We start from the raw sequence: 15,591 nt of genomic DNA, 5'->3' as shown, positions 1-15,591 counted from the left end.
AAGAATCTTTTTAAAAAACGTATTTATATTTCGTGATTCTAACAGTCCCGAATAATGTCCTTTCAAAAAATAATCCGAATAATATTATTCGATTAATAATATCGGGGAAAAACAAATTATGTTAAAATAATAAATTCGACAACTATTTATCTTGTCAATTATAAATACTTAAAGGCAAAAAAAATACACTTTTTAAGTGAAGTTTTGTTTATAACCTGACCAAACTTGAAAGCACGAAAACAAGAGAGAATGATTATTGCGTCAACTTTTGTATACAAGTAATTTGAATATAGTCAAATAATGCAGAAACTGATCTAGAGGAGAGGAGGGCAATTGGGGATTAGGTGGCTAGACACTTCAATACTTAGCACATGAGAAAGTTACAAGTTGTAAATGATGTTGTCATTAATATGGAACAAATGCATTCTAAATGAACGGTGTTTTCATGCAAGTAATTGACATTTTTGGTTAACAGGAAAATCATTTCACCTTCTGCACTGCCAATTGAAGGAACCATCGAGATACTAAAGAATTGAAATGGTTTTCTTTTGTATATCTGTTGAACAGTAGAAGTATTTTAGCTGAAGTTTCCAACGGTTGCAACTTTACAGCTGGTAGATTATAATAAAATAATTTAAAAAATTTTTTTGCAATTAAAAAGTTAAATATATATACTTCAAACTTGTGTTGTTAAGACTTTGAAATTCTTCGACTGTCGATTATATCGATTAATGTATTAGTCGACCGAAATCGACTAATACATTTTTAAAATCGACTAAGTCGACTAAAAGTCGATTTAGTCGAAATATATGAATAAAAAAATTTTATTATAATCATATACTTTAATGTTGCTTGACAATTTATTTTTTAGATGCTATGAAACAAACTGAACTTTAAGAGAGTAAACAAAAAAACTAGATGGTATGCAATATTGTTATGATAACACATGCTGTTGTTATATCAAGAGCATTTTCTTTGTTCATTTGTAATTCATCTTATCTATTAGATGAATTAAAAATCGAATAAACAAACAAAACTAAAATCACAAAGTAAAAAAATAAATAAAAAAAAACAGAGGGGCATTTTGCATCATTTTTAACCACAATTGAAGCAAAAAATTAACAAAAATTTAATTGATAAAAAACAGTAGATGGGGCAGCTAAACTTTTTTTGGGGTGGAAGATTTATAAAACTTTTTCGCATCCTTAACTGAGTACACATAATTTAACATTTTGTTTTAAGAAGCATCAACTGGTTACTATAATGAGAAAAAGGAAACATTAATGAAGTGGTGATACAGACAGTAAGCGATTTTTCAAAGTCGACTAATCTCAATTTTCGGCTAGTCGACTTTTAGTCGATTTAGTTGAAGTCGATAACAACACTACTTTAAATCACTCCAAATCTGTACCGGGTGGCCTCACTGAGTACCCAAAAACAAAAATCTAATGTTCAACTTTTTAAACTAAAGGGTTAATTTTATGCGAAAAGCAACCGTCTATTTCAATTTGTTTTAACTTCAAACAATTTCAAAAATATTTTGCAAAAAAAAGGGGGGCCGTTGGCTGGTTGTCACGGAATTGTTGCCATGGACGGATTGCTTGTTGTAGAGTTATAATTAAAAGCAAAAAAAAAAGTTAATCCTAAAAAGTGCAATTGCTTTAGATTCCAGGTTTTCAAAATCTTAACTGAAGAAATAGCTGGGCTTATACTGTTTCTTTACTAATTGCATACATGCATGAGAAACTAGTACTTTTAGTTTTTGCTATAACACCCAGGTTTACGTCAAATCCTGCGTCACGACCCTCACACACCTCAATTCTTTCATAAACCCCGTTATTGTCTAGTCGCAAAACTTTTAAATATTGTTATTTATGAAATTGGACATTTTTTGAAAGGGAAGGGGGATCAAAAACCTCCCTACTTTCATTTGCCATCGTTTTTTAAACCACTTGCGTATATAATTAGCTTACTGCGTAGCTAAAAGATATATATATATGTATATATAAAGATATATATATATATATATATAAAGATATATATATATATATATAAAGATATATATATATATATAAAGATATATATATATATAAAGATATATATATATATATATATATATATATATATATATATATATATACATATATATATATATATATATATATATATATATATATATATATATATATATATATATATATATATATATATACTGATATGTTTAGACTTTTGAAGGCAACAAATTCAAAACAGTTTTTAGCTATCTTGCGCACCATTTAATTATGTCTACTTGTGATCTGGCGCACCGTTTAATTATGTCTACATGCGATCTGGCGCATCATTTCATGATATGTCTAGATGCGTATTTACCATATTTTAGATACTTATTGTTATGCAAATATTTATGTTGAACGGAATATGTTGTTGGAAAATCTTTCTATTGTAATAATTTGCCAGACGAGATTTTAAAAAAAGATTTTCGATACTTCTAATGCCGCAATTTTTAAATTACAAATTTTAAACAAATTTACAGTGCGATTAAAAGTCGTGAAACAATAAAGTTAAACGCTTGCGTAAGTAGCAGTGCCTTGCGGCTTTTTGCGGCATTAAACAAAGCATCGGCGTTTTGATTTTCCATTAACACCGAATAATAACGAATAAAATACAAATTTCTAAATCAAAAATGTTTAGATTTTAATTAAGTATCTGCGTTCGGAACATTTAAACGCCAATCCTTAAAACTTAAAACATTGAGTTCTAATTCATGCTCGTTTTAAGGATACGTAAGCGCTGGATTACTTGTCTAGTGCTAAAATAATTTACGTTCTATGAAACGATGTGTAATGATGATAAGAGTAAGTTTTATTTCTTCAAGTAAAGTTGATGTTAAATCTGGAAAAATGTCATAAACTTAAAATTGATCTTTTTTTTTTTTTAGTGTTTGGAAATGCAGCGCCAAAGTATTCAAAATACGAATAAGAATGCATGCATTAAAATATAACATTTTAAGTTTTAATATTACTAAATGCTCAGTGCACTACGGTAATATTTGGACTAATTGTATAAAACATTCTCAGCATACAGTCTCAGAACCAAGATTGCTTAATGCATTTCGTAGCTAGCAATAACAAACCAAGATTGCAAATTTTTTTTAAAGCGTGCAAAAAGTTTAATGTTCAAAAAAACTATCATTGAAAATTATGGACTTTTCAATTTTTTGTTTATTTACTCTGAGAATTTAAAAAAAAAAACAAAAAAACAATGACATGTTGACAAATTGACAATATCGCGAAGAGAAATATTTGGTTTCCTATGCTTGACACTCGTACTTGAAAACTGTGGTTTCCTTTCTTCCCCAATTCAGGAAACGTATACATACCAATCTTTTTTTACAAAAAAAAACATCAGATTTCAGATAGGAGAGAATAAAAGTATATTAATAGATTTCTTAAAATACAGGAAAAATGCTGTGCATCAAATGTTGTCATCGTTGTTTGAAAAGATATTTAACTCTGAACAATATTATATAGGAACGGGAAGGAAGTTTATTAACCTAAAAAATATACTTATATTATTCTCATTTTAAAATCCCGGCTAACTATGGTGAAATGCTTCAGATGTCATTATCAATAAAATAATGTTTTCCTCGAGATATCCTTCGAGTTTGCAGGATCTTCAATATGCGTTCCTCACTAGGATACCGAGCAAATTTTGTTAGATAAATATTTTAAACTGACAGTTTCTTTTTGCAAACAAACAAGAGTATCAAAGCGAAAAACACGTCTTTAACGCACTTTTTTTAACAAAGGAAACGATTATAGTCTAATTAAAAATAAATATTGGATTTTTAAAAATGTTGCAGTTTAGCATTGGATAACGTTTTTCGAAGCACGTTACGGCTATCTTTATATCAAACCTTGTGTTTTTCAAATTATTTTGGTCTAATTTTGCTTTAGGTGTAATTCTTTAAATGAGTGGTTGTGACTTGTAGCAAAAACACTAACTTTTTCGCAAAGGTTTTTTAAGCTCAAAAGTAAACTGGTCTTAAGTCATTTAACTTGTGTGAAAATTTAATGCAGAGCGACTAATAAATAATAATGCTAAATCGGATTAAAGACGACTTCAAATGAATTAGTCTTATAATCTATCAATTTAACATCCAGAAATATCATAGAGACATTGACGTACACTATAACAGGCTGAGTAAAACTAAGACTAAACTTAGAACATCAAAATGATCACAGATCGTTTATTGGAGTTGGAGCGGATAACAAGATTAAAGGATTAAAAATCCGATATCTTAAGAAATTAGCTTGTAAAATAACACTTCTTTGAAAGAAACTGTGCAACCCTCAACTTTTTCTAAGTCTTAAATATCTATCAGTAAAAGATACCTTTTTACCTTTATAAATAAAAGCAAACGAATTTATTTAATATTCTTTTATTAATAGAACGTTGCATGTGTGGAACCACAAATCAATGTCACATTTATTCTTTATATACAGAAATACCTTTTCTGAAAAAATACATAACATGTAATAAAAATAATATTTACAAATATGTACTATAAAAATGATAAAGAAATTTGTGCGACGCCTACAAAAGTTACAGTAAGAAATAAAAGTAAAACCAAAAAATAAAAAAAATCACCTGGAAAAGTGATGCTTAACATCAGCTGTCAAAGAAATAGTTACAGAACTTAAAAAAAGCCAATACAAAGCGCGCAATACCAAACAAAAATACATGGAATTTAACAATAAATAATTAAATATTTCTTTAAAATGAAAATTAATATCACCTCAAATAAATAACAAACAAGCCAAGCACAGATAAAAAAAATAAATGAGCTCTATTTAATTGTTTAGTACTGGAAGAACTTTTAAGTCTTGATGGTAAATAATGTTCACTTAAATAAGCCTCATCAAAACTATTATCTTGAGTAAGCTGTTCATTCAGCAATACACTATTTTCTCTTCTTAGTCGTATATTTGAATCAAGATTACGTGCATCTTGTAATGAAATTGAGGCAGCTTCAGCAAAGTGTTTGTTTCCAGTAGAAAGAATGTCAAACACACAGGAATCATAATAAAAGTCTGTTAGATTAGCTATATTGCATATATTTATTGCTTGTTTTTTTAATATTGGAGGTACTAATTCATTGTCTGTACTTGAAAAAAAAGTGTTATAATCTACCATTTCACTAGCAGGGCATCCAACTACACAGAGTCCACTGGACTGATTAACAAACTCATAAGGAGTTTTAATATTAAACGTTAAGTAGCTTCCTACACGTCTTATAAATATTGTAGTGTTTATATGACATAAAGTTATTATTATTTCATTTTCGTGTGGTTTAATAAGAGTTGTATGACAGATATCTGCCCCAGAAAAGTAAGTGCCATCTTTAAAAATTCTGGGTAAAAAATGAGAAGTTGCTTCATATATCTTTTGATCAACACATTTGTCAGAAGATTCTTTAACAACAATAGAGATCTAAAAGAAAAAAACACAAAGTAGTAAAAAGTAACTTAATAGAATACAATTTTAAAATAAATAAAGTCAATGTGATAAAATTCCAAAATACAATTTCATGAAATCCTGAATAAAGAAATGCAGAAATTCTACTTTTTATTTTTACAAAAGTTTACCTTAGTTGTGGCAGTAGCACTAAGACTTTTTGTTTCTTGAACCATTTCATTTGTTACCTGGACTGCAAGGAAATTGTTATCAAGTAATGACCATGTTCCCTCAACTACACAAGTCTGTCGTTGATCAGAAAATGTCTTTATATGAGGATCTCCAAACATACCACAATGTTTGAACTCATTTAAATTTGGATTAGTTTGTATATATTTACAGCGTTCACCAGAATTATTCTTTTTTTTTTTCTCGCTAAGTTCTTTGAAGATATTTTTTTTATCATTTACATTGATTTTTATTTTTGAACAATTATGTTCTATTTGCTTGAAGGTAACTCCAGTGTTTAATACTAATACAGCAAAATTGCTTCGGCATAAAGATTGCTCTTTTTGAAGCTTTTGTATGCAGCGCTTTATTTGAAGTAACCTTATGCAAAATACTCTAATATCTTTTGATGATATAAACTCTGTTTCTGAAAGTCTAAACATATCCACACATCTTGAGCAATCAGGTCCATTATCAGGTAAGTTATTAGTGTGTTCATCTTCTGACTGCAATGGTTCATGCAATGGAAAATCATTAAAGTTCCGTGAACCATCTACTAATATTAAGTAAATAACCAATAATAATAATGGTAATGAGATTGAAAATTCAATCATCGTCAACACTGCTTCTTATAAATTGTAATAATTACAAAATCCCTTTCTGTATTGCATTACTGTTTATCCATTTTATTTTCAATACAAGCTGCATATTTTCTTGTGTTCTACTTTTTAGTTTGCTAAATAATATAAAACATGCATTTAAAATCAAATCTTTTAATACACAACCGCACAGTGAGTGCAAGTACATGCAAACATACAAACATATATACAAACATACATACAAACATACATACAAACATACAAACATACATACAAACATACATACATACACACACACATACATACATACATACATACATACATACATACATACATACATACATACATACATACATACATACATACATACATACATACATACATACATACATACATACATACATACATACATACATACATACATGCATGCATCATAGTATGCATGTTAGTTAACATCATACATTTGTATAATGTTAACTAACATAATTCCGATAATAAACATTGAGAAAAAAACAAGCGATATATCGTCATGAGATAGTCTTTTGAATTATATATTGGTTTATAATTTTCTCGTCATAAATCAATTATAAATTTGACATCGAGATGGAAAATATCAGCACAAACTTATTTATATTATAGCATCTATTAAAAATACGTACTTTGATAATTTAAACTCAGAACAGAAAAACAACGGAGAACATTGGGGAAGTGACGAAATATTGTTATAACTGATAATCTTTTATAGTATTTTGTCATTTAATCCGTAGTTTAAGTAATTCTGATAATTTTCTTTCATTTTTTAATAAAAATGCTCATTCAGGTTTACTTCGCGTGTAAAATTATTTTTCGTTAGTATTAATCGAAGAGAGAAATTTGTTAAGGAATTGAAAACGAAAAACTAAATATTTAATTATTTCTTTTCATTTCGCAATATGTGCCACCGTATGCTGTAAACAAAAAACAAAAAAACAAAAAAAAAAAAAAAAAAAAAAGTTTCTATAAAATGTCGATAAAATCTTTCGACGTCCTGTTCGAATCACAAAGATAATGTACGTAGTTTGGAGAACGGTTATAAAAGTACTCCTTGATTGCAAATTTTGATAAAAAGTGGTCACTTAACTAAATTTTGATATAAAATTTAGAGAATGGAAATTGCTTCAAGAGTTTTTCACTTTTTTACTGAAATTATTTTAAATCGTGAATTTTACGTTACAACAAACAGCAGCATATTACCGATTATAAAGGTGTCAGTAAGGTAAACGATATATATGTTCCTTTTTTCAAAGATTTTATTACGTATAAAAACCAGAAACCTCTCCAACAGTTTAATCTATGTAAATGGAAAATAAACTCTTGAAATTTGAGATTTTTATTAAATCTTATTCCAAGGTAATTTTAAACAATAATCCTTAAGTATCTTGCGTAGATAAAACAACAAACTCAAAAATATCTAAATAAAAAAGCAACTTTGCTGATATAATTCTAAAAATAATCTAGTGGTTTTTCAGGGTTAATATTGAATTTATAATCTTCCAAAAAATTGCAAATAGCTGATATCTTCTTGTCTTAAAATTCTCAATATAGAAATGCAATTACAATAAACAAACCAATACCACTTCGCCAGCCATCTCTTCCAATGCTAAACCGAGCATAAACTTACAATTTGAATTACAAAACTATTGGCAATTTATCAAATAAAATGACGTGTGTTGACTTTTTTTAATAGATTGCCATTTTATAAAATCTAATTGACAGAATCCCATCTCAGATAAATATCTAATTACAATCGTTTGCTAATGTTACGTTTGAACAATAAAAAAATTTAGTTTAAAAAATTTTTAATTTCACAATAACACGCGAATATATCGATAGTGTTGCTTTTTACCTCGAGATCTAAAAACAGCACATATTCCAGAAGACAACGAATTTTATCAGCAATCTAATAACAAGGCAGTATTTATTTTAAGTCATAAGAATTTCATTCAAATAGATTGAGGTCCAAAAAAAAAAACGTTTTTCTGATTAATCTGAGGCAGGTGCGAGTTTAAGTTTTGTTTTGTTGGTGTTGGACGCAATAAAAACTCTTTAACGTAATTTTCTTATGAAAAGAAAAATTGTCGCAAGTTTTCACAAATACAGCCGACCGTTTTGTAGCCGACCTACCACTTGCATGATAATTTGCAAACTAAAGGTCTTAACCAGTCGTTCACTACACTATGTTGACCGTTGGTTTTAACAGTCTTCTATAACTTAGGCGACATAATATTCTTTAGCAACAACAAAACGAAAGTGCTCTTAACGGAAGCAGAATATATTACTAATAGTATTTTAGAACTTGACTCTGTTTTGTTTTAATGTGATAAAGAGCTCGTTAGTCATTTTCCCGTCAATAAAATAGCCGGATGTAAAAAAATTCATTTCTCGCTGGGTCTTCATTGAATAACTGACATTTTTGAAAGACTATTTTAGTTAATAGCGGTTCTTTATATAACAATAAAAACAATGACACATTTATAAGAATATATTTGCATGAAAATTAGTAAACATTTTTTCGGGGTTCCGTGGTATTTTTTGGAAATAGACATTTTCTTCTTAACGATGAGTAGATAATTCTTAGAGAGATAAAGCAATCGTTTACATTCATTACCAACATACTTTTTATGATAGCTCTTAATTGAGGCAAAGTAATTGCATTTTTGAATGTAGAAATTATCTCATTCTTTTGTTTTAAATGGTAGTTACCTAATTAATTCCTTAAGTTTAATTCATATAAGTCTTTTATATTATCAATTTTATTTCATTTTATCTCAACCGCATAAAAAAACTAAAAGTATATACTCTACTTTGGAAAAATTTTGACTTCATAAAAAAAGAAAAAATTAATTTAACCAGGTTCAAAAGATGGCACGTTTTATATTCCTTAATTTAATTTTATACGTCTTCAGTGGTCAAACGAGTGATGTTGTCAATTTTTTCTTGTTAGTTAAAACGTAGTTGCTTGATTTCATCTGATATGGTTTTCTTACTTCCACGAAAACACAAAATGTTTTTTTTCAAAACGCTAAGACCGCAATTTAAAAATATTTTATTTTAGGGTTTTGCGAACTTGCTATTATAACTCGAAATCCGGCGACAACGTTACTATTTTCCGACGGCTTACCTATGCAGTACGTTAACTTCAATAAGTAATTATGGCAAATTGGTTTAAGAATCTATTAAGATATACGACTGATATAGATATATCCCGTAAGAAACATCTTATTCTCTGTTTAAATAAAGATTATAGTCTTCAAATTTTTTTATATAAAAACTATTATCAATAATTACTATCAGTATTACTTGAGATTATCGATACCATCAGTTTATTTCAATGTAATTTTTACGATTTATTAAAGTTAACGAAAACTTTCTCAGAGTTTTTATTTATTTGATTTTGTTGTATTTTTGAAGGTTATTCATTAATCGAGGTATAATTTTAGAGATATGCAATTATCTTCTCCATTTCACATTTATCAATCTTCTAGTAAAACTTTTAGCAAGATATTTTTCCGCTTGGGATAGGTTATTGGCTGTTGGAATATGTAGATCCCATCTACAAACTTACAAAAATTATATTTTTTTTGTCCCAACCTGGAGCGAATTTCTTTTTATTTTGATAAAACTTTTACTTAGTAACTAAAACTTAAAGAAGATTGTTCATAATATTTAAATGTTAAAATGTTGTTCGTGCGTTTCATCAATAGAAGCTTTAGTATAAATAAGTAGTTTTTTTAAAAAAAAATATAAACTCGATGATAAAATTTGCAGCTCTTCAGTAAAATCTACCATTAAATCAGATTCAGGATATTTAAAAGCTGATAGCATTTTTCAAAACTATTTATTTAGAAATCTTCATGTATGTAACTGAAGGTCTATGAATTATAGATATATCATTTGTAATACATTCTATATTCTATCTAAGGAGGTTCAAGCATTATTTTCTTAAATATTAACTACTGTGAGGGAATAACCAACGGTCTTCAATACATTAATCACCCAAAACAAAACTTTATGATTAACTTGGTATATTGGTTTTAAGTTTTTTTTTTTTTTTTTTTTTTTTTTTTTCATTTGAAATACTGCCCAGCATTTCACTCTTATCTTCTTTTAAATTTTAATTACGAAGAAGAAGTAAAAAAAAAAAACACACACACACACACAACCTTTTAATCCACTATTTTATAATATATAACCCTGCGTATAAACCCTGCACATAAACAATGCACAAAATATCATATTTTTAATTACCTTTAAGTGTTCCATCATCGTGCGGATCAACGTTATGGCAAAGAAAAACTTTACGCGAAATATCCATTAAAACACATGCGGTATAGCTATCGGAAATCTATTGTTATGAAACTTTCTATGATCAATAAAAACGCCTAATAGAAGTTTTAATTTTTGTTTTATATGTTAAGTGGTCGAGTTACATGGTCTTATATGTTATTCAGGAATTTATTGCATTTTATTTCACATTTAGTCGAATATACTCTTTTGATGGGTTTACTTCTGTATTGCGTACAGGAAGAGAGATAATGATTGCTTTAAAAGAAAAATATTAACAATGGAAGTAAATATATCCCACTTCTTATATAATTAATGCATTATAGTTACATAAAATCTAAATATTATAAATATTTTCGCATATATAGCATTTGCGGCTATTATTGCGGAAAACTTCGTTTAGTTTCTAAGAAAATAAGAAAATACCATATAAGAGATGTAAATTGGTTGCCAGGAAAACAATAAAGGAAGCATCTGAAGTGAATGTAAAATGATTTAAAACATCTTTTGGCGTTACATTATTTTTGGGAGCAACAACTAAGTATAAGAAATTTTATGTAATCTCTTATTACTCTGCTTTAAAAGTTTATTTTTTTTTTTAAAAAAAAAGAGATTATCATAGTTTCTATTTTTTACTTTTTGAATGTTTACTTTTTATACTATAAAAAATGAAGATTCATTCCGATTGAAATATAATTTTCGCGTAAACTTGATGGTCGTTTGTGTAAAATACGTTTTCTAAGTTTTTTCCCGAAAATCAAACCACTCCAAATTAAGCGGAAAGTGCCGTACAAGAAGCAGCATGTAGGTGGTGTTTTTGCAAGAAAATCCGAACGCTAAGATAACCCAATTGGATTTCCTTAATAAATTTTTTAACAAAGAGAATATAATTTATGCTTTCGTTGCTAAAATAGCTTAATGTAACTGTAGCTTAGGGTGAAGACTTAAAATTGGTAAAAGCATTTTGTATTGTTAAATAAGTCATTATGTTATATGTTGTAATAAGAGTTATAACTCCATCAAACTTTTGCGAAAAAATTGTCGATTTTGTTGTTTAGATGAGAAATTGAATGGCACAGATAGCTATAACACATAATCTCTGCGTTTTTTCTCGTTCTACCTCCTTACTTCCTACATTATTTTAATCAAAATGTTTTTATCTCTTGATTTTGGACGACCTTTAAAAATAAAAGCACATAAAAGCTGGATAACTCTCCTTTGAAAACGAATGAAATATCTCCATAGATATTAAACTATCAATTATTGAAATTCATTATGATCCTCTTTTTATTTATTTAGATTTTAATTTGAATGAAAAAAGGCGAAAAAATAAAAAAATATATTTATTTGAGCATTTAACAATTTTAAAGAAAATAAAATTTTTTAATGTATTTTTTTAGCCAATAGAACTTGTTAAGCATTTTTTTCCCCCGTCTTCTTATTTTAATTGGCATTCGTACTCATGTTTTAAAAGTCACTAAGATTTTTTAATGGCTTTTTTTTTTTTTTTTTTTTTTTGTCAAATTAATAGAAAGCGTGTAGAATTAAAAAGCTATCCGTGTTCTCAAATTCTAAGAGGACCATATTGAATTTTAAAAAAGTTGATATAACAAAAGATAAAACCATTTTAACAATTATGAGGTAATTAATTCAATTAACGAAGGTTAAGCCGTAAATTGCTTTGTAGAACTAATTTGAAAAAACATAGAGACATGCCGTTTTAAAAGGTGACGCACTTAAAACAGCACGTTTTTTTCGCAGTTTTAATGTTTGCAATCCAAACAGAGAATAATTTATGAAAAAGAAAGATAGAAAAAATTTACTGCAACTTTGATGTAACATTCTTTAAAAAAGCGCCGGCCGAAATCTTCGATCGAATCTTCTTTCGAAAAAAAAATTTTTCATCCATCCCAATCAATTTTAAAAGAAAGAACGAAAATGAATTTGTAAAAGAAAGAGCATTGATACATATCATAATTCATTTAAAACTCAAACCTAGTTTTTTGTCATTGCATATTGATACCGTTTAATATTTAATTTTTTTCTTTCGTTATATTTTTCCGAATGAGTGATTTCTTGTTATATTGCGCTTTAGAAGTGTATTGCGTAACACCTGAAGAGAGCTAATAAACAATACTAGATCAGCCTTAAAATAGTTATTAAAAAGATGTTTAGCCATTTAATCATTGTAATATTGAATTCCAGGTGACGAAATGATATAAAATAAACAATTCTCATAGAACTAAGAAACCAAAGAAACAGTAACCCAGGTGTTAACCGCGGATTTGATTTGTAGATACTATGAATACTCTTTCAATGAAAACAGGGACGTGTTATTGAAAATAGTACAAATCCCTGAAAACAGGGACGTGTTATTGAAAATAGTAAAAAAATGAAAAAATCCCTGAAAAAGAGAGAGAAATTGAAACCGTTACTAAACTACAACCACATTACAATAGTTTCCCATTTTTCAAGTTAAAAAGCATTGTTTCTAAAACATACCTATTTTCCTTCAATGCAAAGGGTTTTTTTTTTCTTTTACTTATAGATTTTACTTTTCCTTATAGATTTTCTTATAATTTAAGTCGTTCGTAGATTTAAACTAAGAGTAAGAATATAACTTTTTAAAATGTGAATTAGCAAAACAAGTTTAATATTTTGATGAAAATTTTCATCAAAAATTTTCGAACAAATTTCAAAATATTTAATAGTTTTGCTCGACACATTTTTAACAAGACTGAAAGATGTATGCAAAAAAGCATCCGTAAACATGGTTTAAAGTTACGGCGGTGTAATTTTTAATTGTTAATTTGTTTAGCCATTTGAACAAACTAAAATATGCGAAATAAAGGGCGAAAGTTAATGCTAAACAGTTAATAAAATAGTTTAACGTCAAAAATTTTAATGCTGTTTCCATACTCCTTAGACTTTGTTTCTGACAAATGTTTTTTCAACTTCAAAGTACACGCACACCGCGCGTGTGCGAGTGTATACGTAAGTACAGCTTGTTACAAAATTTTAAGCTGACTTTTTGTAACTACTTGTTTTAATCTGAAAATTATTGATTACTGTTTTAGTGTTTTTTTCTTTATTATGATATATATATTCTAAATGTGATACTATACTAAACATAACAAAGTCACATACCTCGCAAGAAAAAAAAAATTCTCCAAAACAAAAAAAATTTAAACAAATCAGTCTTTAAAATTTTATTCGCAATTGACGAACTCTCTCTAAAACCGATTTCTTGAAATTTTTCAAACTTCTTTTTGTAATATTTCAAAGATCTCAATTTTCTTATTTTGAAAAAAAAGAAAGATTTTTTTTTAATAATGACTTTATAAATAATAGATATTTAAAAAATAATAGATAAAATAACATCTATTGCGAATTTCAAAAAGATCTCACAGCCGCGATGAAAAATATAAAAATCATAACGCTTGCTTGAAATAGTTATTTATGTTAAAACTGTTGCGGGGGTTAAATTTTAAAAATTAGTTTTCTGTAGCTCAACTTTCTCAATTAAATCATTCGGATGACATCTAAAGGGATAAGTACTAGAGAAAAATTAATGAACAATTTGCTATTAAAAAAAAAAAAAAGGAAAAAAGTTAGTTTTAAAGTTTGTATATTAAACTTGGATTTGATGTTTTTTTTCTCCTGAAAGAAAAATATTTGACGATCATTTTTTGCTTTTGGAAAAATTGTTTACGAAAAAAAAGACAGCACTTGACTTTGAATGAGGATTCCAATACAAATGTTGCGCATCAAGCCAAGATCTTCTGAGAAAGATTTCATTTAGTGTCAGTTAGAATCATACTGATTTTCCAAATATTTTTTATCACAGCAACATTGGTGATTACAAAAGCAAAGAGTTATCAAAAGATTGTTAAAAATAGGTTTCGTTGGTTTTCAAAACTTACTAAAACAACAACAACAAAAAAAGCCTACAAATCATCGTCATTCAAAAATTTGTCTCATTAAAATTTTGTTGTCTCAACACATAAATCCAAATAAGCATTATGTAAATTAAAATGAATGGTATTTTCAAAGAAAATTTTTCAAACTCATTCAATCCGTTATTTAATGGTGTATATGAGAAGGTTCAAATAACTTTTTAGGTAGTTTATTTCTCTTCGTCTATTTTTTAAGAATATGAACTAGCTACGCCGACGCTGTTGGAGTTTATACTTTCTGTGATTTTTTGATTTTAGCCTATTTTGGCTCAATTTTACAGTTCCCATTTTTATAACATTTTAATCTGCCATTAAAGACTAAAAAATGAAAGCATAAACTTAAAAAACATGAACTTCTGAGAAGAACGTGTTTTTTTTTAGTAAAACCTTAAATCTATAAATGTTACGTAGCTCAAAAAAAAAAAAAAAAAAAAATATTGCAATGTTTTTACAATTCTCAGTGGGAAAAATTATAAGTGTTTGAGATCTGGTTTCAAGATTTTGAAGAGTCTCACTCTATTAAACTAACTCTGGATTAAAATAAGTTGTTTTTATTGTGAGCTTAATATTTCCTTTTAACATTTAAGTTGAGCTCGTTTAAGTTAAACAGTAAAAATCATGATTATAAAAGTGAAGTCAATGGAGCAAAATAGTAATTTTATCACTTTAAGATTATCTAATCTAGTTAAATGTAAGTCCTATTATAAAGCATCACAAGCGTTGCGCTTGTTAATCTCTATTGATATTTACGTAGCTTAAAATCAGGTGGTGGTTGTGCTATACTTTTAAATTATTTGATAAAATGAATTAATGGAAATGAAAAATAAATGTACCTCATGTAAAGAGGATATTACATAATGCAAATGGATCATTTGATCTCGTGAAATAAGGCAAAGAAGTCATTTTAAAAATTAAAGAAAAACTCTTTTTATGCATTTTAAAAACACCTTAACTTTTGAATCAACAACTTTAGTGCTGGATATACAGGAATCTCCGGCAAATAATTGCCTTTAAAATAGAAAAAGTGA

The 15,591-nt window shown here is 27.6% G+C and overlaps 1 protein-coding gene and 1 long non-coding RNA gene across 5 annotated transcripts; one reads left to right on the top strand and one right to left on the bottom strand.

Moving 5' to 3' along the window:
* Nucleotides 1–4,425: 4,425 nt before the first annotated feature.
* On the bottom strand, nt 4,426–13,852 carry LOC145187337 (repulsive guidance molecule A-like). 2 transcript variants are annotated; one of them, XM_090092478.1, is made up of 3 exons: nt 13,755–13,852; nt 5,649–6,421; nt 4,426–5,493 (listed from the first exon to the last, which is right to left on the bottom strand). In XM_090092478.1, the coding sequence occupies exons 2-3, from the start codon at nt 6,297–6,299 to the stop codon at nt 4,795–4,797; spliced, it is 1,350 nt and encodes a 449-aa protein (XP_089948604.1). In that variant the 5' UTR covers nt 6,300–6,421; nt 13,755–13,852; the 3' UTR covers nt 4,426–4,794. The 2 variants fall into 2 exon arrangements, with proteins under 2 accessions (XP_089948604.1, XP_089948594.1); XM_090092468.1 differs by lacking the exon at nt 13,755–13,852 and adding an exon at nt 10,572–10,747.
* On the top strand, nt 7,282–12,546 carry LOC149893348 (uncharacterized). 3 transcript variants are annotated; one of them, XR_016453972.1, is made up of 4 exons: nt 7,282–7,539; nt 9,379–9,530; nt 10,579–11,148; nt 11,282–11,410. It is a non-coding gene; the product is annotated as an uncharacterized LOC149893348 (long non-coding RNA). The 3 variants fall into 3 exon arrangements; XR_016453971.1 differs by having other exon boundaries at nt 10,579–11,164; nt 11,282–11,397; XR_016453970.1 differs by having other exon boundaries at nt 10,579–12,546.
* Nucleotides 13,853–15,591: the final 1,739 nt, after the last annotated feature.

The sequence above is a fragment of the Hydra viridissima genome, unplaced genomic scaffold (assembly GCF_058129835.1).
Source record: "Hydra viridissima isolate aposymbiotic clone 2 unplaced genomic scaffold, HvirCarnegie_v1 scaffold_1, whole genome shotgun sequence".
NCBI lineage: Eukaryota > Metazoa > Cnidaria > Hydrozoa > Anthoathecata > Hydridae > Hydra > Hydra viridissima.
The sequence above is the reverse complement of the archived record's forward strand: the minus strand, read 5'-3'. Positions and strand labels throughout refer to the sequence as shown.

Coding starts and splice junctions, on each gene's coding strand:
- LOC145187337 (XM_090092478.1), bottom strand. CDS start 6,299: ATGATTGAATTTTCAATCTCATTACCATTATTATTATTGGTTATTTAC. Junction 5,494..5,648: donor GTGCTACTGCCACAACTAAG/GTAAACTTTTGT, acceptor TTTTTCTTTTAG/ATCTCTATTGTTGTTAAAGA.